This window comes from Manihot esculenta, chromosome 5 (genome assembly GCF_001659605.2).
Source record: "Manihot esculenta cultivar AM560-2 chromosome 5, M.esculenta_v8, whole genome shotgun sequence".
Lineage (NCBI taxonomy): Eukaryota > Viridiplantae > Streptophyta > Magnoliopsida > Malpighiales > Euphorbiaceae > Manihot > Manihot esculenta.
In genome coordinates this window covers 29,496,107-29,519,113 of record NC_035165.2, presented here as the reverse complement: position 1 = coordinate 29,519,113, position 23,007 = coordinate 29,496,107, and the positions used below count along the sequence as shown (strand labels likewise).

Genomic DNA, 23,007 nt, shown 5'->3' with positions numbered 1-23,007 from the left:
CTTATAAGAATTTGAGACACTTCTTTTCTTGGCTAGCGTTTAAAGTAAATTAAAATTGATTCAAATTTAACCGTAAAAGTTTTTTTTCTTATTTTATGTAAATTAATATAAAATAAAATTATTAAATATTTTTTAATAAAATTTGAATAAGAAATAAAATTAAATATTTTTTATTTTTTTATATAATTCAATAATAAATTTAACTGTTTTTTAGATTTTTTTTCACTCGCCCCTTTTGCTTTTGGGGCGTTTTTGTTTTTGTTTTTTTTAAGCTGCTCTCTTGATACTATCTTTGTCAAAAAGAAGAATAATACGGAAAAAGCTCATACGTCATGCATTATCTAATACAAAATAACATTTTCTTATTACATCCTGAAGCCAGTCAAAGTTTCAGCATCCGTCTCCACCTCAATATCTTTATTTATTTATTTATTATATTATTCGTTTTTTGACCACAAGGCTCGTGGCCCAATAGGACCATCTTCTTTTATATTCGTGGGTGGCTGTGATTCACCTTGGTCTTAAAAAGTGAAAAGTGAGGGGAGAAAATTATAGAACAGACTGGAAATATAAAAAATATAACTCTTATTATAAAATTATTGCTTTTTATATATTTATAATGAGAGAAACTTATGTATTTGTAAAAAGTGAATAGTGAATTTTTGAAATTAATGATCTTTGCTGGAGCCTCTAAATTGTCTTCAATCTAGACCAAAACAAACAGAGAAAAAAAATTCCAAATTGCATCAAAACTGTATCTACTAATTCATTTAGTTTCAACTTTGATTAACAAATTACAAGTATGAACCTAATAGATTCATCTTCATCCTTCCTGTAGGACAAAATTAAAAAAAAAAAAAAGAAGGAAACAAAGTTTCACCATCTTCGCTTGATAAAAAAATTCACAAAACTGTCACAAATACACATCCAAGATAAAAATTTATACGTAAAAATAAGAGTATCGAAATGGGTTAATTGATTAACAAGTCTAAGAGTATGTAGTGCTATATCTTCAATGTCCAGGGCCTTTTCTGCTAGGTCCTGAAGCCAACTGAAACATCAAGCTTACGGAAGTTCCACCACCGCCGATAGAGTTATTGGAAGAAACGGCGAATGAAGCTACTCCGCCGGCCGATTGATGAGCTACATCTTTCTGCTGCTGACAACCAGATATTTCACCAGTGGTCATCGAACGAAGAGCTCTGCAATGGACAACACTGATCTGCACAGACAAAAGCAGCACCAGCAGTAGCAATAATAGACCTGATGAAACAAAACGATGACGCTTCATTGATGATATTGAGCTGCCTTTCGCCATTGAGTAATTTGGAATATGGGTAGGTGATGGGAGTAGACAAGCAACATGGCTATATATTTATACTGATATTTGTTTGTTAAGGACGGTGAATTAAGGATGTGGGGGCCTTTGCAAGATTATTTGACTTGTCATCTTTTTTCTCTTTTTTCAATTTTTCCCTTTTATGGTGAATTCCTTATGAGACAAAATTAGCAGTTGAGAAGATAGAGAGAGATAGAGAGAGATAGAGAGAGAGTTTACTTTGAAAAGGTGTAGTGCTGCTTCAATTTGACTTTGTATACACAGCCTCTGCCTCGTTGCCTCTCAAAAGTTGCTACATGTATGTGTGTATTAGGCAAGTCACGAACTCATGATGAAGAAACCTCTCTACGTATCATGCTTTTGCATGGTTTCACACGGTTTCTGATTCAATAGCGTGTGTTAACATCTGTATGACGCGGTGTTTATACATGAGCTTAATTTCAACAGTGTTAGAGTCGTTTCCACAATTACACAATGCCAAGTTCAAACTTTTAAACGAAATCAATAGCTAAAAAGCTAAAGCTAAAGCTTGCTGTGTTAAACTGTCATGCTAAAGAAACTAACACGTTGGGCGGTGGGGGGGAAGGACACAAAAAGGACGTACTTTGCTAGGAGATATGACTACTACATGCGTTGGCTTTGAATCTTCACAGATAAAATCACTATTATTATTTAAAAAAGATAAACGAAAACCAGCATGGAATAGCTATATCGCATTCTAACGGGGACATGGGTTTGCAATTGCAGAGATCGATTAGCTGTCGCTGTTAGAGACTTTTGTATATGTATGGATGTGTTGATACCTTTTTGAAATATTGATGGATGTTTCATTTGTCAAAGGAAGGAGCCTTCGTATTTCGTATATGCTTAACATTTTCAACTTCCCTTTTCATAACACGTGCTTTTCAGAATAAATGCCATTGACCCACGTCATGGAGGCATTCCTTTTATGTTTTAATTCAAATTTATTTATAAATTAATTATTTTGGCACCTAATTGTAAGTTCATCCGAGTAAATCTGAGAAATTTTAAATTCTATTCTACTATCTTTAATTCTCATTTTTAAAAAAATAATAATAATAATTTTCCATTTTATAGGATAAATAATTAAAGTATAACAACAATAATTAATGAAATTAATTTGATTGACACATGATTTTGAAAGCAAATTTTCATTGAAAATTGAGGAGTGCTTGTTCTTGGAAAAAAAAAAAAAAGAAGATGAAGATTGCATTTGAAAATTAAAGGTTGTACATTGTTGGAAAAGAAAATTTTGCATTTGAATAAAATCCATACGAGATTTAAAATTGAGTGTGATTAGAAAAGCAGAATATTGATTGCTGTGAAAAGTTAGTGTGGAAAAATAAATAAAAGGAAGCTTTGAACTTATTGAAATAGTTATTGAATTTTAAATTTTATTTGAAATTAAAAATTTAATTTAATTAATTTTTTTATTGGTTGAATTATTGAAAATTTTCAATTTTTTAATTTAAATAAAATTATGAATAATTTTATAAAAATTTATTTTAAATTCTTTTTTATAAAATGAATTATTACAAAAGAAAGAGAAGGTATAATGCTAAAATGAATGGAAATAAGTTGATGATTGAAATGTAATGACATTTTAAAGGAAGGAAAAAGTTACAAATAAATATAATGTGATTTTATTGATTTTTCAATTAGTCAGAATTTATTATTTAATTTATATTAAAATTAGTATCTCGTGAATAAATAACGCTTAAAAATAATAGTTAATTAAAAATGTGTGAAGAATAGTGGGCTGATTAAATAATTGGCCCAATAACACTGATTTTGTTGTCATAGCTAGAAGCCAGGCCCAATTTATAGCAGAAATGCTCCAATTTTTGCAGGCTGAAAATGGGTTTTCCTTTTAAATAAAATTTTTCATTTTAAATAAAAAATGTCAAAAATAAATTAAAATTTTCATTTTAAATGTCATTTTAAATGAAAAATAAATTAAAAATTTTCATTTTAAATAAAAAATTTTAAAAAATAAATTAAATTAAATTCTCATAAATTTTTTGATTCCAAATAAGAATTTTGTCTCTATTTTCTCTTTCGTGAATAATAAAAATATCTTTTTAAAAAAAATATAAATATTGGATATTTAATTATAATTAAATAATCAAATTTAATTAATAAAATTTAATTATGTTAATACAAAATATTTAATTTTATGTCATAGTGAAAATAATTAAATTTTGTTAATTAATATATTGATATGATTTTATTAATAGTTATCATTTTTATATAAAAGTATCACAAATATACTCTATTACTTCCTTCATTTTATAATTTTTATTTATTTTATTTTTATATATATATTAAAGATATTTTTAATTAAATTTATTTTAAAAATATTAAATATTAAAAAATATTTTGAATATTCATTTAAAAAATAAGAAATAATATAAAATTAAAAATAATTATAATAATTAATTTTTTATTATTATAATGTAAAAAAATAATAATAATAATTTTAAAATAATAAATAAAAATTATTAAACGTAAAAAAAAATTAATGAATTAAATGTTTGGCAGTGTAAGAGCAGGCTTCCCAAATGGAAGCACCGATCCCAGCTTAGCCATATGTCTAGACAAAAGCCAATTTTCAGCCTCACATCACTCTATTTTTGACATTTCCTCTTCTCCATTTATTAAGCAACGGTTCCCATTGATCCACGATATCAGACCAATTATCATTGTTTCCATTTTCTAAACAATGGGCTTTAGCTCATTTCTTGTGGCTAAGGAGATACAGCATTAGTGATGGCGATATTGAGATACATGTTAAAATTTTAAAAACTATTATTTAATTTTAATTTTTTTTGTCTATATTGAAGATTTTTAAATTTCAAATATAACTATTAACTATTAAATTTATCTTTTTATTTATAATTTATTTCTTTTCTAAATCTAAATAGCTCATAAAATTCATTAAACAATTTAACTATTACTCTTAAAAAAAAAATTTTACAAATTTAAATAATCTAATATATAATTTTACTTATATAAATAAATAAAGATAAATAAAAATAACTTTACTTTTTTATAATAAAAAAGTGGTGTATAAAATAAAATAAATTAAATATATATTTACACCAGTATTGATTGTGCTCTAAATTTTATAAAATAATAAAATTATTATCATTTAATTTTATTAATTTATAAAAATTTAAAATACAATAAATTTAGAGTGGAATTAACAGTATATATAATTAATTTAATATTTTTTTAATAATAATTAATTTATATTTAATTATTATAATTTTTATAATTTCAAATGCTAAATGAATTAATTTTGACTATTAAATCAACAAATTAAATAATTAGTGAATAATTTATTTTATAAATATGTTAAAATAAAAAATTAATTAAAATATGTGGAGTTAAAATTTTAAAATTAAATATAAATTTTTTAAATTAAAAAAATAGAGAAAAAAGATATAAATTAGAATGGATGCTATAAAATGATGTTGATGTTGAGACTTTATTTATAAAATAATTATTATTAGATCTTGAATTTTTTAAAATTTTACTAATTCACATTTTTATCAAAATCACTTAATTAAAAATATTTATATATTTTATAAAATCAAATTGTTTAATATTATTTTGAAATATTAAAAGAGAAAAAAAAAGACTATTATTCTAAAATGGAAGGATTTTTTTTTTTTTGTGTGTGTGCTGATGATTTTTCATGAAAATAGGGAGGCATGTTTATCACAATATTTTAGCAAAATATACTAAGATAGAATTGGGGGATTAAAGAAGGAAATTTAAAGCGAAGCTGAAAATACAAGCCAATCCAAGGCATGCCTTCATTACTACAACAAATAAAACAAACTTTAATTGATTTCTTAAGGAAGTAATAAAAAGATCCGGTCGGAGATAAGGCTGAGTTGAGCACTGCCAAAAACGTCACTTTCAAAACCGATTCTCAAAATATTGCCCGGAATCATCGTAGCATAACAACAATTCACAATGCTATTATGCGAATCAATACCAACCACCCAACTTTTTTGCCAATCTTTCTCTGCCCAATTTTTCTTTTACTTTGCTTCTTCTCCTCAATGCTTCAAAACTTTGTTACTAGCTAGCCAATGAAGACCAACATACTTGCCTTTTGCTTTTGTTAATGGTTCTTCAACCCTTGCGCAAATTAAGCTAATCTAATTGGACTCTAAACCCATTTGACAAAGTTGGAGTAGAAAAGATTTTATAATTAAAGAAAAATTACAAATGCCCGGACCCGTATAGATGGATAGAAATAAGGACTACCAGCTACATTGAATCCAAGAAAGAAACCTTGATTCTCCAAAAGAAGGCTTAGCGACAATTCTATTAAGAAATCCTGCTTGTTGTGAATGGAATCTTGCAATAATAAAGATTTTCTCCATGAATCAAAATTGCACGAAGTCATTGCTACAATTATAACCATAAAGTTCATTCCAACAGCAACTTGTTCATATGATTTCACCCTTAATAAATCACATAGCACTAGAAGAATGTAGAAAAAGATCATGTAAAAAAAACTAAAAATAGTTGTATAAGATCTAGGTTTTGATACTATTACAAAAAAAATTAAAAATGGATGATTTGTAAATTGTATATATATAGTGATGACCGCTGGATTTCTCCACTTCGGTCTGGACCAGACCCACGATACCAGCCCATTATCTAGAGGCCCTCAAGCCTCACACATGCACTAGGTACGATCCGCTCAGTCTTGAGACCAAACTCCAGTTAGTCTTTTCAACCAGGCCGGCCCAGCATTGTCGGCCCAACGAACAGATCCTCTTTGAGTTCAGTCTTAATTCTACCTTTCGGTTCAGCTCAGGATCAGGAAGGAGGTCTACCCATCCGTCACAGGGGACCACCCGCATGCGCGCCCGGAAAGAATCAGAGGCCGTTACGCATGGGATAGCGATCTAATTTTCTCGTACGTCCATATCAACGAGACAGGGACAGGTGACCCAATGACATACATTCTGTTATACGTCACTAGCGGACAAAAGGAAACAGATAAAAGGAGAAATACAGTCCTCTAGGTCTAAGTTTTTTCAGTTTTACAAAATCCATTGTAAAACTCTATTTTCTGAATCTCAGATCATTGCATAGAATAAATTTTTAAAATATATAATCTAATTAATTTTTATTGTTTATTTTTAAATACAATTTTATCGGTTAAAATAATTGCAAAGTAAGACAATTTTATTTTACTCTTATTTATAAGAGGAAAAATAATTCTTACAAAATATTAAACTTTTTTACTGCTTAATTGAATTTTTTAAAAATCAAATATGATATAAATTCATTTTAATTAAAATAATTTTTAATTAATAAATTACATTAGAATAATTTTAAGCGTTCAGAAATGAAAAACTAAACAAATTTGTTTGATTTTTACACCTTTTAAATACATTGTCCACGGAATAATATTAAAAATGAAAGGAAAATTAATTATCTAATTTTTCTCATATAGAAATTCATTATTTATTTTTTTTATTTTAAAAATATATTAAAATATTTTTAAAATATTAAAATCTATTAATCAGTTATTTTATTAGTTTTAATTATTAAATTTTTTACTATTTAATTTTTACAGTATAAAAAATTTATTAATTAATTCTTAAATTTTATAAAAAATTTTATTAATTAATCTCTCAAAATTGAAAATATTTTAAATTTTTATTTAATATTTAATTAATAAAATTAACAGAAAAATAAATAAGTATATCTTTTTTAAAAATTAAATACATTTTAATATATTTTTTAAAATTAAAAAAATAATTAATAAATTTTATTACAACATAAAATATTTAAATAGTAATTTTTTAAAGAAAAAATTACTACTTATGTTTTATAATATAAAACAACTCACTAAATAATTTTTTAATTTTAAAAAATATATTAAAATATTTTTAATATTTAAAAAATTTATTAATTAATTTATTCATTAATTTTAACAGTTAAATATTATAAAAAAAATAAAATATTTTTAATATGAAGTGATTAATTAATAAAATTTTTAAAAAATTTAAAAATAAATTAATAATTATTTTAAAATTATAAAAATATTTAACTATAAAATTAATAGAATGATTAAATAATAAATTTTTTAAAATATTAAAAATATTTTAACGGATTTTTTAAAATTAAAAAATTATAAAAATTAAATAATAATTTTTTAAAAAAATAAAAATGAAAAATGAGGATAAAAAATTAAATAAGTAAACAGTTTATTTGAGCATATTTTAATAATATAATTTTTTAAAAAAATATAGTTTTTATTTATGATTTTTGTCTGTATACTCCTTCCCTGGCTTTTGGTAGATGGAAAAGCAGAGAGAAAGGGTAGTGGGAACAGAGATGTCGGACTCTCTATAACAATAAAATCTCATATATATCCAAACTCTCTTATGGTGCTGTGATCGTGACGTGACCATTTTTCTTTGAGATTTTTTCATTTTATTTAATTAGTAATTATTATTTTATTGTTATATATTTTTATTCCATTTTATTTCTTTTTCAAATCTCATTAATTATATTTATTGAAAGAGAGTATTATATATTTGATTAATTTATATTTTAATTCTTTAAAGTATCGTTTTTAATATATGTTTTAGTATTCCATTTAGCTATGAAATTGAAAGGAATTATATAATTAAAAAATAATAAAATAAAATTAGAATTTTATAAAAATAAAATAATAATAATTAAATTGTAGAGGGGGAAGCATTTAGGTAGTTAAGTACAAAGCACACCGAAATTGGAAATAAAATAATTAGAAAAACAAAGCTGGACAAATTCGTCAATTAAATATTAAAAAGCTAAGAGCATCAGACCCGCATTCATTTCCATTATTGTCCTCTTCGATAACCACCAAAACCAGGTCCCATTCCCACATTTACCCATCCCCTCCACCTCCAACCTCCCCCTCCTCATCGCCTCTGCCTCTCTCTCTCTCTCTGTGATTAATTTCTCCAATGAAGCGCTCTCTTGATGCTCAACCCCAAAACGCTGCTCCGGTTGTCGGAGACGATGTCAAAATGAAGAAGATAAAGCATCAGCAGGAAGAGGAAGAGGAAAAAATGGAGGATGGAGTTAATACGGGAACTGGGTTTGTTAATTTAGATGAGAATTTGCTTTTTGAGGTCTTCAAACACGTGGATGCGAGAACTCTGGGGAGGGCCGCCTGTGTGAGCAAGCAGTGGCATCGGACTGCGCAGGATGAGAGGCTTTGGGAGTTGATCTGTACTAGACACTCTGCTAATATTGGATGTGGTATCCAACAACTGAGATCTGTTGTTCTAGCTCTTGGTGGGTTTCGTCGTCTTCACTCTCAGTATTTATTGCCTCTTTCTAAGCCACAATCAAGTTCCACGGCTTCAAGTTCGTCGTCCTCGTCTTGGTCTCCTTTCCCGGCAATGATTGGCTCGAAGCCCCCGGCTAAGTGGGGAAAGGACGAGGTGCATCTCTCACTGTCTCTGCTTTCGATACGGTATTATGAAAAGATGAATTTCAGTAACAGAGGGAGATGAATTAGAATTATCAGATGATATTAATAACTAAAATATATAGGAGTATGTCTTATTAACTCTAATTTTTCGGGTTTTATTTAGATTTTATTTTTGTTGTATGTCTAAATTTGGCTTGGGATTTTGTTTGCTTGTTTGTTTTTGTTGTATTTAATATGGGTTTTTCTAATTAGATCTGTAATATGTAATCATATTGTAATGAATCAATTATTGTTTGCTTGTTGGCCAAATTCATGTCTAATTTGGTAATGGTAATTGGGATTGTTTCCGAGTCTGTTTCTGTTTCATTTTTTAGCTCTAATGGTTAAGAATTTTGTATATGAATGTGAGAGAAGAAGGGGAAGGGGAAGTGGGTAGGGTATTTGATTGGATGAATAGGCACAAATAGACAGAACCAAAAGGATCCAGTTGTAATAAATGTCTGCTAGTGCCTACTCTTTCTGGCAATCTGTCATGGCCTAATTGTAACAGGCACAGAGATTGGGTTTATTGAAGAATAGATCTGTTAAAAGCCAAAGTCGTCTATGACAGGATTGGATTGTCGTATTTGGAGTCTTTATTCCTTTCAGAAAATGCACATTAGCCTTTTAGGCAACTAAGAGGCCTGCCTTGACTTTATGTGCATAAATTGAAACACTGTATTTTTTTCATTCTTCCGTATCTCTCTCTACATTTTCCCCTGAAAACTTGCTGGTGTTTTTTTTTTTTATCCCCTCTGGCTAACGAAATGTTGAGCCTTGAAACATGACATGTGATTCGAGGCATAAACCAAGTGTACTATGCAAGTCAGTGTTTGTTGAAGTTTCCAACCAGAAAGGTTCCAATTTTATTGGAGGTGAAGTTGTTTGCTACTGCTTTTTAGTATGCCCACCATTCTAGTAGGTTGGCTTGGTTGAGCTCACTTTAGAGTGCAGTTTCTCAGCCGGGCTCGGTCGTTTCTGTAGTAGTTAGAAGGTGATTGAGCACTAGTATACAAGTTGGCCTTTGATTTGTAAGTTAATTTTGGAATTGAAGCCTCCTTTCTTGTTGGGGAACAAAATGGTTGGTTGTGGTGGATAGAGCCCTGTGTACATTGTGTCTGGTAGGAGCAGAGTAGAATTGAATTCTTAATCTAATTCTTAATATTGGATAGCACTGTTGTTTCACATGAGACATGAATATATATTTTTTGTTGGGGGAAGAACCATGACCTGATCCTGTGCTTTAGGTTGAATCATGGTCATTTCTTCTACTAGAGTATCATATGCTAATGCTCTTCATTTTCTGCTTCTTGTCCTTACTAGTAAGCTGCAGTTTGAGGATATCCCATTAAAAAAATTCCTCATTTCTGAATTTTAAACCTTGTACATTATTTTTTAAAAAATTCTCAGATTTCGTGAACATCAACATCACTCTAATTTGATTTTATTGGTTTATAGGGTCACAGGTATTAACATACAATAATAACCAAGTTCTAGTTTTGAACTAGATGACAAGGATCCTAACTCCTTTTAACTCATCTTCTATATTATTTTTGCCATCTCATCATCGCGAATTGACTTAAGCATCAAGGTTTTACTAGAGGAGGGAGAACCCACCATAGTTACTGTAGCCTTTTTTGTCCCTTGTAATTTCATATCCACGTGTCAAGCATCCAAGATTCCCTATTTTCAACATGTATCAAAAAGAATTCAAATAATTTCCTCTGTGATCCTCTTGGCTTAGAGAAGGCAATTCAGACTAAGATGCTTAGTTTGCCTGTGGCTGTCTTTGACTGGATTGATCGGAATAGTAACAAAGTAGCCGACTGTGCAGCAAAGCACTGTCTTAGCAACAAGCTTCACTTTAATTGGGTTACTGTTGTTCCTCCAGGAATTAGTTGCAAATCACTTTTTAATACCGCCTTGGCCTTGTGATATAATACTTGCAATTTTTTTTTAAAAAATAACGGTCCAATAGAGAGATTCCTGTGTAGTTTTGGGAGCTAAGCCCCCTTCTTTTCACCAAAATAGAAGAGAGCAGAATTCCAATAGTTTTGGGAGCTAAGCTCCCCAAAATTAGTGCTGGCAAAATATATATCCTTATACTAAGTTAATGGATTGGATAAAAAAATCTATTTTAAAAATAAATTTTAAATTTTTTATTCAAATCTAAAAAAATAGAGGTAATCTCAAACCGTTCACGAGCTCAAATCCATTTGGACAGTACTATTCAAATTAGTATTTTATTGGTATATATTCACCTCAAGTAGGTTTAGATGAGAAAGCTAAAAGCATATTTTGAAAAAATATAAAGGTTGAATATGAATTTATATCCTTATACTAATTATAATTAACTTATTGAAATTTAAATTTAAATTATGATTTATTCACCGTTCAAATTTATAAAAGTCATAATAATTAAACATAAATTAGCCAAATTCAATATAAATTAGTTATATTATTAATAATTTAAAAAAAAAATTAACGGCATATATTGCTGATATATTATGAATTTTAAAAAATAATTAAAATTAAAAATAAAGAATAGAATTCTATTATTATTTTCTTATTTTTTTTTTATATTGAGTGTGTGGAAGGTGAGAGTTAAAAACTCAAAATAAGTAAGAATATAACATTATTATTGTTATAAATCTATCTTAATTAATTTATTTCAACTGGAAATTTGACTCAAACTTTATAATTTTGAGTAAATTAATAAAAATTGAAAATTTTTTGTTAGAATGAAAAAGCGGGTTTATTATTAAAATAATATAAATTAAAATTTTTTTTACAAATTTAATATAATTTTAAAATAATTTATAAAATTAGCACTGATTTAAAAAAATGTTACTTAGAAAATAGTTGTTATATGGATTAATTATAAACTAAATAGTTGTTATTTTTAATTTATAAAGACAAAATCATTATTATTTTAAAATTACGAGATTATATAATTATTTTTTTATAATTATAGAGATTAAAAAATTATATTTTAAAATTATAGGAATTAAATTATTATTTTTAAAAAAATTACTTAAAAAAGTATTTTTTTTATATAAATGCTTAAACATCGATAACTTAAATTATACATAAAAAATTTTAAAGAGAAAAAATAATAATATTATAAAATATTAATACTTTTATTACAGCATATATAACGTAATATAACAGATATTATCTTTTTCTAAATTATTTATCATGTAGTCTATTTTATTTTAAATAATCATGATCCTTATGTGTATGTAAGTTAATCATATGTAAAATAATTAAAATATTTTTTAATTAGTACTTATAATTTTAAAATATAATTATTCAATTAGTATAATTTCGCAATAATAATTATTTAATTTTTATAATTTAAAAATAATAATTATTTAACTATTCAATTAATAAAAAGATTAAATAATGAACGATATGAAATAATATATAATATTTAATATAGTTTTTAATAAAAAAATTAACTAATTAATGTTACTAAACTGTGTATACTAAATAATTATTTTATTTTATTTTTGAAAATGTTAATTAAATGTCATTTTCAGAAGCATTTAATTATTTTTAAAAATATCATTTTCACTAATATTTTTAAAAATATTATGTCATATCAAATCAAATTAAATTTAAAAATATTATTTTTAATAATATTTTTAAAAATATTTAAATAACAAAAAAATTTTTTTAATAGCGTTTTCTTAAAGTAACAATAATTTTTTAAATTGTTTTAAAACCATATTCATTTTATAAAAAGTTTTTTTAATTCACATTATTTTAATAATAAACCCTGAAAAAGCACACAACTTTTTTTTTTTCAATTAACAAAATTGAAAAAGCACGTTAGAATGGATGTCCCTCTGCTCCATTTTATCATTATCGTGGCATCAGATAAAGAAACCCTCTTTCTCCTTATTTATTTCTTTTTGTTTCTCAAACTTTATCCTATCTTTTGTCTTAAGCTAAAACTCTAAGGTCTTATTCATGGCATCAAGAAACGCCTCCTTTTTGTTGATGTTCTCTTTGCATATGCCAAGTTGTTGTTTGTCCGTGCAACAAGCCAGGAGTCTACTACTTTGTTTCATTTGCTTTAGACTTATATGCTAGCCACAAAACAAACTATTAATTGCTAAAAGTTTCTATTTTTTTAAGTAAGCGCACTCATATTTCTCTTAAGCAATATATTTTAAAAATATTTAAAATGATCGAGTTAACTACTTTTGATTGTCATTTAGGCCTACCTATTTTGTTGGGATGTTCACATTGGTAAGCTCTTTCAGCTATATTGGATGGGATTCGCTTCAAGACTCAATCCTTACGGTAGAAGTTACTATTAAAGGCTAGCAAACTACTATGATTAAGTCAGTTTTATATGTTATTTCGACTTATTCAATGTCTATTTTTTTATATCTCAAACAGCTTATGACCTAATTGAATAGTTTGATTTCCAACTTTTGGTGGGATGGTGATGAAGGTCATCGATGATTACTATGGGAGCTAGCAGAAATTATGTCTTTCCAAGTTTTGGGGAGAATTGGGATTTCGAGACTTTAGGTGCTTTAATATGGCATGTCTTACTAGACAGTATTGGCGACTTCTCTATAACCCTAGTAGTTTATGGTTCGACTCCTTAAAGGTATCTACTTTCCACATTCCTCTTTTTAGCAGGCATCTAATAAGCAACGTAATTTCTAGATTTTGTAGAGTTTGTTTGCAGGCAAAGATGTTCTTTCTAAGGGGGCTCAATTAAATATTGGTGATGGTACTAGCACTAATGTCTGAACTGATCTATAGATTCCTTAAGTTTATATTTTTCGAGTTTCTCCACTAGTTCCTTACCCTGCGAATATTGAGCGAGTCACTGATCTAATTGATTATCGTAATTTTGATTAGAAGCATCATCCTGTTCTTCGGTTATTCTCTCCTTCATATGTTTCTGCTATCCTCTCCATACCCGCGGCTTCCCTTGGCACACTTGATTTATGAGTTTGGCACTTTATAAATAACGGCTAATACACAATTTGTTCAAGACATAGGTTTCTTATGCGAGAAAGGATTTATCTTGTATTCATTGATCGACCTTTTTTGTTTGTTGTTCTTGCTCCTGAGGTTTGGCATTCTGTTTGGTCTCTTCGTGTTACGCTTAAGCTATAATTTTTTTCTTTGGCATTATGGATAGTTCTATTTGTTTTATATATATGTCATTCTCACCTAGAAACTTTAAAATGTATGTTTTTTTGGTGCGGTGTTTTTATGTTTGTGTGATTTTGTTTCTTTTCCCTTGTGGATATCAACCATCTGAAGTTGTTTTTTCTAGGTTTTTTATGTGGTGGAGTGTTGTGTTAAATTGTACCTGATAATGTATAAAAAATAGGACCTCCAAGATCGTAATACGTGTATATGTGAATCGAAAGTCTTTTCATTTGTTCAGACCGGGCATTAAGAAACCCAACCTATTAAGTATAAAAAATCAGACCAGCAACACTCTTGAGTTTATCCAAGCTTGAAACGGACAAACTGACCTCCATAAAGACCAGAAAGAATGGATAGACTGATCTCTTCAAAAGCTCATACTATAATAAGGCTTTGAATGCCGACATGGTTGACCTCTGTAACTGGAAGGAGCTCATGTCTATGTAGGTTGGATGAACCCGACACGACCTGATGAAACTAGGGTAAAGATGCCGACCTCCTATGAGCTGGTCGCCTCCTTGGTACGACACATGGATCGTAAGCGCACATATAGAGGGTACGACTGGCCAACTCCGCATTTATTGTCCTATAACCCATTATTAATGTACTACCTGACACACCTGCATAAAAACATCCCTACCCCATCAAAAGATGACACGACACTAGGGGTATCAACTTTATTCAAATATATTTATACACTGAACTAACCCTAAAAGAAGGGACTCTCCTTCTCTAAAAAGGAATCTCTCTCTCTCTCTCTGGCGAGTACATAGGGAGAATCACCATTTTTTTCTCTTATCTGTTTTACTTCTCTTAACTCCATGAAGTTTTCAGATTTGACTTGAGCGTCGGAGGGTCTCCACCAGGAAACTTCCCTGGTGGTCCCTTGACTGTCTTCTTCATCTTATAAGCTCCATTCCTTAAAGATAAACATATAAGGATCTAACGGATCGATCACAGAATGATAATCAACCTAGCAAATCAGACTTTTGGCTAGGTATCCTCATTTGGACGCCTCATCAGATCTCACCATTATCAACTCCCAATAAGATTCAAATGGTTTCTATTTGTTAATTGTTGTATTGCTTACTTTATGGTATATTTGGAAAGAGAGAATCAGATGTATATTTGACAAGTCCTAATATGATTTTATTCTTATTTCTCTTTGTATCTTCTTTGATCTTTGACAATTCCCATAAAATGGTGTTTTTTCTGATCTTGTACCTCCACCTGTGTCTTCTTTTGATAGACTACAGGAGGTGGTATCTCGTCCTCCTCCACCTTGTACCATGATATGTTATTATGATGTTATTTAGAAGAATCAGTTCTTCCAAGCTGCTATCACTTTTATTGCTTTTAATGTTATGGGACAGTTAGTTTATGGTTTTGCTAGAAAACTTTAGTATTCCTCTCCTTTTGCCAGAGAAGTATGGGTAGCTCAGTGGGCTACCGCTGAGGGTTTACTTTCCATTTAATGTAATATAAAGTCCTTGTTATTACATTATGCCTTGTCTAATGCACAATATGCTACCTTGTCTTGGAATATTAAGGCCTCGATGAAGATTATTTTACATCTTAATTCTTACTTTTCCTCTATTGTTCTTATACATAATCCATGTTCTGCTAATACGATGTGGTGCTAAGTTTTGTCCGAAAGGTTCTTTTAACTTAAAGATGGCTTAGTTATTAACTTTCTGAGTTGCACAGACTTTTGTAATTTTGTGTTGCTGCCTTTCCTTGCAACCTTATAATGCAATATCTTTGTTTATACAAAAAAAAAAAGAAAAAAAAAAACTTTTTTTACTATTAAATTCATTTTAAAGTATGGCAATAAGATGATAGAAAGTTGTCAACTTTCGCTATCATACTAAACTTATGGTTTTTAGTACAATAGATTTCTATTTTAATTTAAAATTTTGCAATTTTTTTTATCAAAAATAAAATACACACTAAATTCAGAGATAACACTAGACTATTATGGAAATTATAATATTTTTAACAAAATTATTAATTCTATATAAATTTTACTTTGATTTATTTAATTGATTTGTCGAGCTTTAAATTAATTCATCTGTCTGTTGGAAGGAAAATTCCAAGCAGGTCAAAATAATTCATATACTTTGTTGTCACGCTGCAGACCCTCGTCCCGCAGCCCCGCAAAATTTGAACATTTGGACCGTTTCAAACCAACATTGGACTAATGTTCAATTTTCCCTTGGAAAGTTTAATTATTTTTATTTTTCTATCTAAGTTAATAGGAATTAAGAAAACCAAGAAATTAAATTTATTGCTTTTGTGCTAAATGTAATCAAATCAAGAAATTCAGCTTTCTTTTATGTTTTTATTTAAATTAATAAATAAAAAAATATTATTAATTAAACTAAATTTAAATAAAAAATTTTAAATTAATTTAGACAATAAATTAAAAATAGTTTAAATTTACCTCCCAATAAATAAAAAATTAAAATTCAACGGTTAGCGAAAAAATATATATAGCGTACTTTTACACAAAACTGAGATATAATTAAATATTTTAATTTTGATAATTTAAATCAAATTTAAAATATTTCTCTCTAACAAATGGCAAGCATGAAAGTTGGGATTCCATCAGTGCAAGCCATGAAGACTCCATCAGTGCTGGACTTAGGATTTCAGATTTGTAGGCCTAGTGGGCCCGTTAAGTGTAAAGTTACCTTAATCTGTTAAAGTTGAAGTTTTGATCCCTTCGATGCTGACTCGACAATTTATATACCTTCGATCTGTAAATTTTATGCAAGGGTGGAATTAAATATAGTTTACCAATCCATAATTTATATTAATTATATTTAATAAAGTTAACAAAACCACAATTATTTTTTTTAAAAAAAATCTACAATGACCTATAAAAAAAGCAGAGAGAGAGCATTAAACTTCACGGAAATAGGCAAATAGCATATACCAGCATTGTTAAAGTAAATAGTAAACGGGAAATGGGTTTTGGCTCCCGCACTTTACAATATGTTGCGTTTTGAATCAGAGATTACGCTTGCAGTTACGCAGGCAGAAAAGCCCAAAGCCAAAACCAAAAGGCAGGAGACGAATTCTAGGAAGTGTCCGTCTCACTTTTTAGGTGTTGTGTTCATAGATTGCGTTCTTCCCAGACAGCTGCACTAACGTTGTCCTACCCGTCAAAAGGGCAACTGGCGGCGGCACCTTACAGCGACACAAATCATATGTATTACTAGTCAATATCCTCAATCCCAAATCTCACGTAAACATCACCTTCTTGTTGCATGCAATTTCCTCTCTCTCTCTCTCTATATATATATATATAGCGGACCAGACACATTCCCCATTACAAAATCTCCCTGCAAGCTCTCTTAACATCCACATTTTCTCTCTCGATCAGCAGCATATATCATTTTGCAGCAATGGCTCCAAGTTTCATTTCCTTTGTTCTCCTTCTCCTGAGCTCTTCGTTTTTAATATCTGAAGCTCGTCCTCTGAATGTTGCCGAGCCGCACGCCTTTGGCGACAAAGAGACTGAGGTCTTATTTGATGGTTTCTATATTAAAAGCGGAGGTCCTAGCCCTGGAGGAAAAGGGCACAAGTTTACTAATGCTCAAAGTCTTGGAGGGATCAAGAGCTCTGGTCCATCAACTCCTGGTCAGGGACACTTTTACACCACTGGCTCTTCTCGAACTCTTGGAGGGATTAAGCACTCTGGTCCATCCACTCCTGGTCAGGGTCACTATTACACCTCTAGTGCTCCTCGAACACTCGGAGGGATCAATCACTCGGGTCCAAGTCCTGGCCAGGGGAACTGCTACACTACTGGTGCTTCTCGAACATATGGAGAGATCAAGCACTCTGGTCCAAGCCCTCGTGGTCCGGGAAACTGAGTCCTATTATTGTCGCCAAGTATATGATCTTGCTATTAGTAATTTGTTATTTTTTATTAGAAAGAAGGGATTTTTTTTTTAATTTGATTTGTTGACTTGTATGGTCACGAGCAAAATAATTCTTTAGATAGATGGCTAGTAATATCGTGGCTCAATCTAGTTAGACTTTGAAATTGATGTAACAAAGCTCATCGTCTACATATTTTTATATTAATGACAGTTAAATGAATTTGTTATATTATTTGTTTGTATTTTTATTGAAATTGCTATAAAAATGCATTTACTCTAATAAATTTTGACAAACTATGATTGCAAAATTAATTATTAAAATCACTTCATTTAAAAAAAAAATTTAAGACCCAAGTTTAAATAAATTATCTAATATTTATTTTTAATAATTAATATATGAAAAAATAGAATGAAAAAAATATATTTCTTCGCTGTTAAATTTAAAACAGACTTAATTCATTTCAAAAATTAATTTAAGAGGGTATTTAGTGTAATAAGTTTTAATCAATGATATTGAATTTAAATGGGAGACTATAAAGCTAGTTAAACAAAAAGGGAATTTAGATAATATTACTTGGGAGGGAGTTGTTGAGCAATTTTTTAAATCATGTATAAATTAAAAAATAATATTTTCGAATTATGTGTGTCAACGCAGCGTATTCGACGGAAATTGACACCTATAGTGTCGAATTTCATATTGTTCGACACCATGGGTGGCAAACACTACGTATGAGTGTCGAACAAGCTGATCCGTGCCACGGGAGCAGTGTAATCTGCTCCCGTGGCTGCCAGCAAAACTCTTCGGCATTATAAGTGCCGAAGAGTTGATTAAAACCGTGCATGCATACAGGTTGAACTTTTCTGCACTATAAGTGCCGAAAAGTTGATTAAAGTTTGCATGCGCAAAAATTTGTTAGATATTAAAAAATATTAAATTTTATTTTCTTAATTATATTTATTTTAAAAATATTAAATTTTATTAGATATTAAAAAATATTTATAAAAACTTAAATATAAAATAAAATTAATACTAATCAATTTATATATTTTGATAATATACAAAAAATAAATAAATAAATTTAAAATAATAAAAAAATACAACGGATGAAATAATTTAAAAAATTAAATTACTATATTTTAAAAAAATTATTACATTTTATTTTCTTAATTATATTTATTTTAAAAATATTAAATTTTATTACATATTAATAAATATTTATAAAAACTTAAACATAAAATAAAATTAATACTAATCAATTTATATATTATTATAATATACAAAAAAATTAAATAATAATTTTAAAATAATCAACAAAATTGGACGGATGAAATATTTTCAAAAATTAAATTATTATATTAATAAAAAAATTATTTCATTTTATTTTCTTAATTACTATTTATTTTAAAAATATTAAATTTTATTATATATTAAAAAATATTTACAAAAACTTAAACATAAAATAAAATTAATACTAAATAATTTGATTTTTTAAAATTTTATTATATATTAATTTTAAATTAATTTTTTAAAATTAATACTAAATTATTTTAAATAATTTTTTAAAATAATTTAATTGATTAGTATTAATTTTATTTTATGTTTAAGTTTTTATAAATATTTTTTAATATCTAATAAAATTTAATATTTTTAGAATAAATATAATTAAAAAAATAAAATTTAATATTTTTTAATATTGGAGGAATCAACTATTCGGCACTATAAGTGCCGAAAAATTCAATCTGCATGCAAGGCCGTACTTTAATCAACAAGCTCAACAACACAGTATTTACCACTTATAATGTCGAACAATATGAAATTTGACATTATGGATTCGAATTTCCTTATTCGATAGTATGATTGTCGAACATGCTGTATTGATACACAGAATTCAAAAATATTTTAAGATCTTGTATGAATTTATAATTATTTTTTAATTTATGCTTTGAAAAATTACTCGAATTCGTCAGCCATGCTTCATATTTGGAATTTTGTATGTTATACTTTACAACAATTAGTGGTCTATGACTATGATGTTGCTATTGTTAAACTTCACAGAAATAGCATTATATATAATAGGTTATCTTTTGAATTAGATATTACGCTTGCAATTACGCAGGCAGAAAAGCCGAAAGCCACAAACCATGGGCGATGGAGAGACGAATTCTAAGAAGTCTCTGTCACAACTTTTTGGTCTTTTGTTCATAGATTGCGTTCTTCCCACACCCATGGACTCACGTCGTCCTACCCTTCAAAAGGGCAACTGGCGGCGGCACCCTACAGGCCCTTTCCTTCAATTTGCCTCACGTGCTTTATTTATGGCAACAAATCATGTATTACTAGTCAATTCTCAAAAACACCACCTTGCTGTTGCATGCAAATTCCTATATATAAATAGATTGCTACCCCATCACAAAATATAACAAAATCTCTCCCTACAAGCTCTTATATAATTTTCAACCAATGGCTCTTAGTTCTGTTTCTCTCTTTCTTCTCCTACTCCTGATCTCTTCGTTTTTAATCTCTGAAGCTCGTCCTCTGAATGTTGCCGAGTCACACGCCTTTGGCGACAAAGAGACTGAGGTTTTATTTGATGGGTTCTACATTAAAAGTGGAGGTCCTAGCTCTGGAGGAAAAGGGCACCAGTTTCCTAGTGCTCAAAGTCTTGGAGGGATCAAGAACTCTGGTCCATCAACTCCTGGTCAGGGACACTTCTACACCACTGGTTCTTCTCGAACTCTTGGTGGGATTAAGCACTCTGGTCCATCCACTCCTGGTCAGGGTCACTATTACGCCTCTAGTGCTCCTCGAACCCTCGGAGGGATCAAGCACTCAGGTCCAAGTCCTGGCCAGGGGAACTAATACACAGCTAGTGCTTCTCGAACGTACGGAGGGATCCACCACTCTGGTCCGAGCCCTCATGGTCCAGGAAACTGAGTGCTATTATTGTCGCCAGACGTACGAGATGATTCTTGAAATACATCATGATCTTCCTGCTAGTCATTCATTATAATTTTTTACTTTTATATTTTTTGAAAAATAAGGGAAGAATTTTATTTGTTTATTTGATTTATTGATTTGTATGATCAGGAGCAAAATAATTATAGAGATAGATGGTTATTAATGTCGTGGCTCAATCTAGTTAGATTTGGAATTTAATTAAGTAATTAAGTTTATTGTCCAAATATTTTTATATTAATAAAATTAATTAATATGTTGTGTTATCCTTACGGTTTGTTCTTTTTTTTATTGAAATTTATGTTATAAAATATATCTATATATATATAATTAAAAATATTTTTAAATTATAAAATTTAAATTAAACTCTGTTCGTGCTGTATCAATTCATTTAAAAGTTAAATACTTTCAATACATATTTATTTCATTTATAAGAATTAAACATGAGAATTAAACTTTGCGTGCGGTATCAATTCATTTAAAAATTAAATATTTTTAATATGTATTTATGCTATTTATAAAAATTAAACTTTTCGTATTACTTATAAAAGAGTATAATATTTTATCACTCATTCAAACACAATTTTTTATATATATATTTTTAATCTACCTAATTAAATAAGTTTAACTACAATTTTGACCAAAGAATACGCAACAAGACACATGAGTAAGCATCGGGCGAGAAGTGCCAATTGGCAAAGGTTGTATTGAGTTGCATAAAAAGACGCAATTGAGATTCCGCGAGGCAGGAATGAATGATGTAAGGTCTCAAGCTTAGAAATTGAAGCTTGGGTGTCTTTATATGTTGGCTGGCTTGTCAAAATCTACCTATCATTGGCTTTTTCTGTTTGACATATGTGGTACGTGGAATGTGGTTTACCAAATTATACTTTGAGAATCCCACTCATGTGATGTACGTAAGGTTTGGTTTTTATCTTTCTTTTTTTTTTAAAAAAAATTTCAGTTTGAATTCAAAAGTTTGTGCAATTGTAATATACAGTATAATATTATATCAATTTCGAAATTTCGAGTTTGATTTCTCTTTTTATAGTTTATTTTAAAATTTTAAATATTGTAAATATAGTAAAAAAAGTACTATATCACTATATTATCAAAATTTATTGATATGTAGTTTGATTTAAATAATAATATGTACTATAATTGAACATTTTTCCTTTGAAATTTATTAAAAAATTGAAAATTTATTTGTTGTTCTTGAAAAATTAAATTATTTTTTAGAACATTGTGATAATTTTGATTTAAATGGGATAAATCAAATTGGCTCCACTAATTTGAAAATTAAATATAAAATTTATAGATGGTCAAAAAGAAACCTCAAGCATAAATTAATTAGTGCAACATCTCCACTATCACTAAAACTTGACCATCCTATTATAAAATTCATAATTTGGAACGCACCCCATGCGCCTGCCAGCTCCACAGGACTTATTATTCTACACTATTTTCAATATTATATTGTGAGCCAAAAATTAAACGATTTAACCTTTAAAAATAATTTATTTAAAAAATTAATTAATTGAAAATATTTTTCTAATAAAAAATTAAATCAATTTCAAAACTTTAAAGGTTTTATTTACTCTTCTGCATATAAATTTATTAATATAATTTTACTGAAAAATTCGTATGTACAATTCTTTTAAAAAAAAAAAGAAGACTTTTCTTATGTTTTTCTATTACGCAAGCGATTACAGAGATGCATTGAAAAAGCGATAAAGTTACTAAGCGAAAATCGTTCCGACAAACAATAGAGATTATAAAAAATTTGATACTTAAGCCTTTTTCAGTTGTATAGTTTGTAAAAATGGATCCTTTCCCTCGCCTGACGTGAGCTGCTCGCTTCTTTCGGCGGCCAAATGGGTGACGGCTGACAGGAGGTTTCCTTCTATTTGCTTCCCAGTCAAATCTAGGTCTGCAATTCGTAATCCTTGTAAATAGGACATCAATTAGGGCTAATTGCTCTGAACAAGTAACTAACAACCGGAAATAACTGTACTGTTTCCATAAAATAAAGGCTAGTTAACCCAAACGCGGATTGATTAAATAATACTCGATATTTATGTATTTTTATTTTAATTTAATTTTTTTTAATTTTAAT

General features: G+C 28.5%; 3 protein-coding genes across 3 annotated transcripts; 2 read left to right on the top strand and 1 right to left on the bottom strand.

Moving 5' to 3' along the window:
• Positions 1–730: 730 nt before the first annotated feature.
• LOC110616235 lies at positions 731–1,357 on the bottom strand. The gene has a single exon (XM_021758592.2). It carries the CDS (start codon positions 1,316–1,318, stop codon positions 1,013–1,015), a length of 306 nt encoding a protein of 101 aa, XP_021614284.1. The 5' UTR covers positions 1,319–1,357; the 3' UTR covers positions 731–1,012.
• A 6,872-nt stretch (positions 1,358–8,229) lies between these two features.
• On the top strand, positions 8,230–9,131 carry LOC110614516 (F-box protein GID2). Its single transcript, XM_021756068.2, has one exon. The coding sequence runs from the start codon at positions 8,350–8,352 to the stop codon at positions 8,902–8,904; it is 555 nt and encodes a 184-aa protein (XP_021611760.1). The 5' UTR covers positions 8,230–8,349; the 3' UTR covers positions 8,905–9,131.
• Positions 9,132–17,455: 8,324 nt separating this feature from the next.
• On the top strand, positions 17,456–21,055 carry LOC110615432. The gene is given in 2 exon segments (XM_021757271.1): positions 17,456–17,912; positions 20,332–21,055. Coding segments are annotated over 2 exon segments (996 nt in total). The 3' UTR covers positions 20,871–21,055.
• The last annotated feature ends 1,952 nt before the right edge of the window (positions 21,056–23,007 follow it).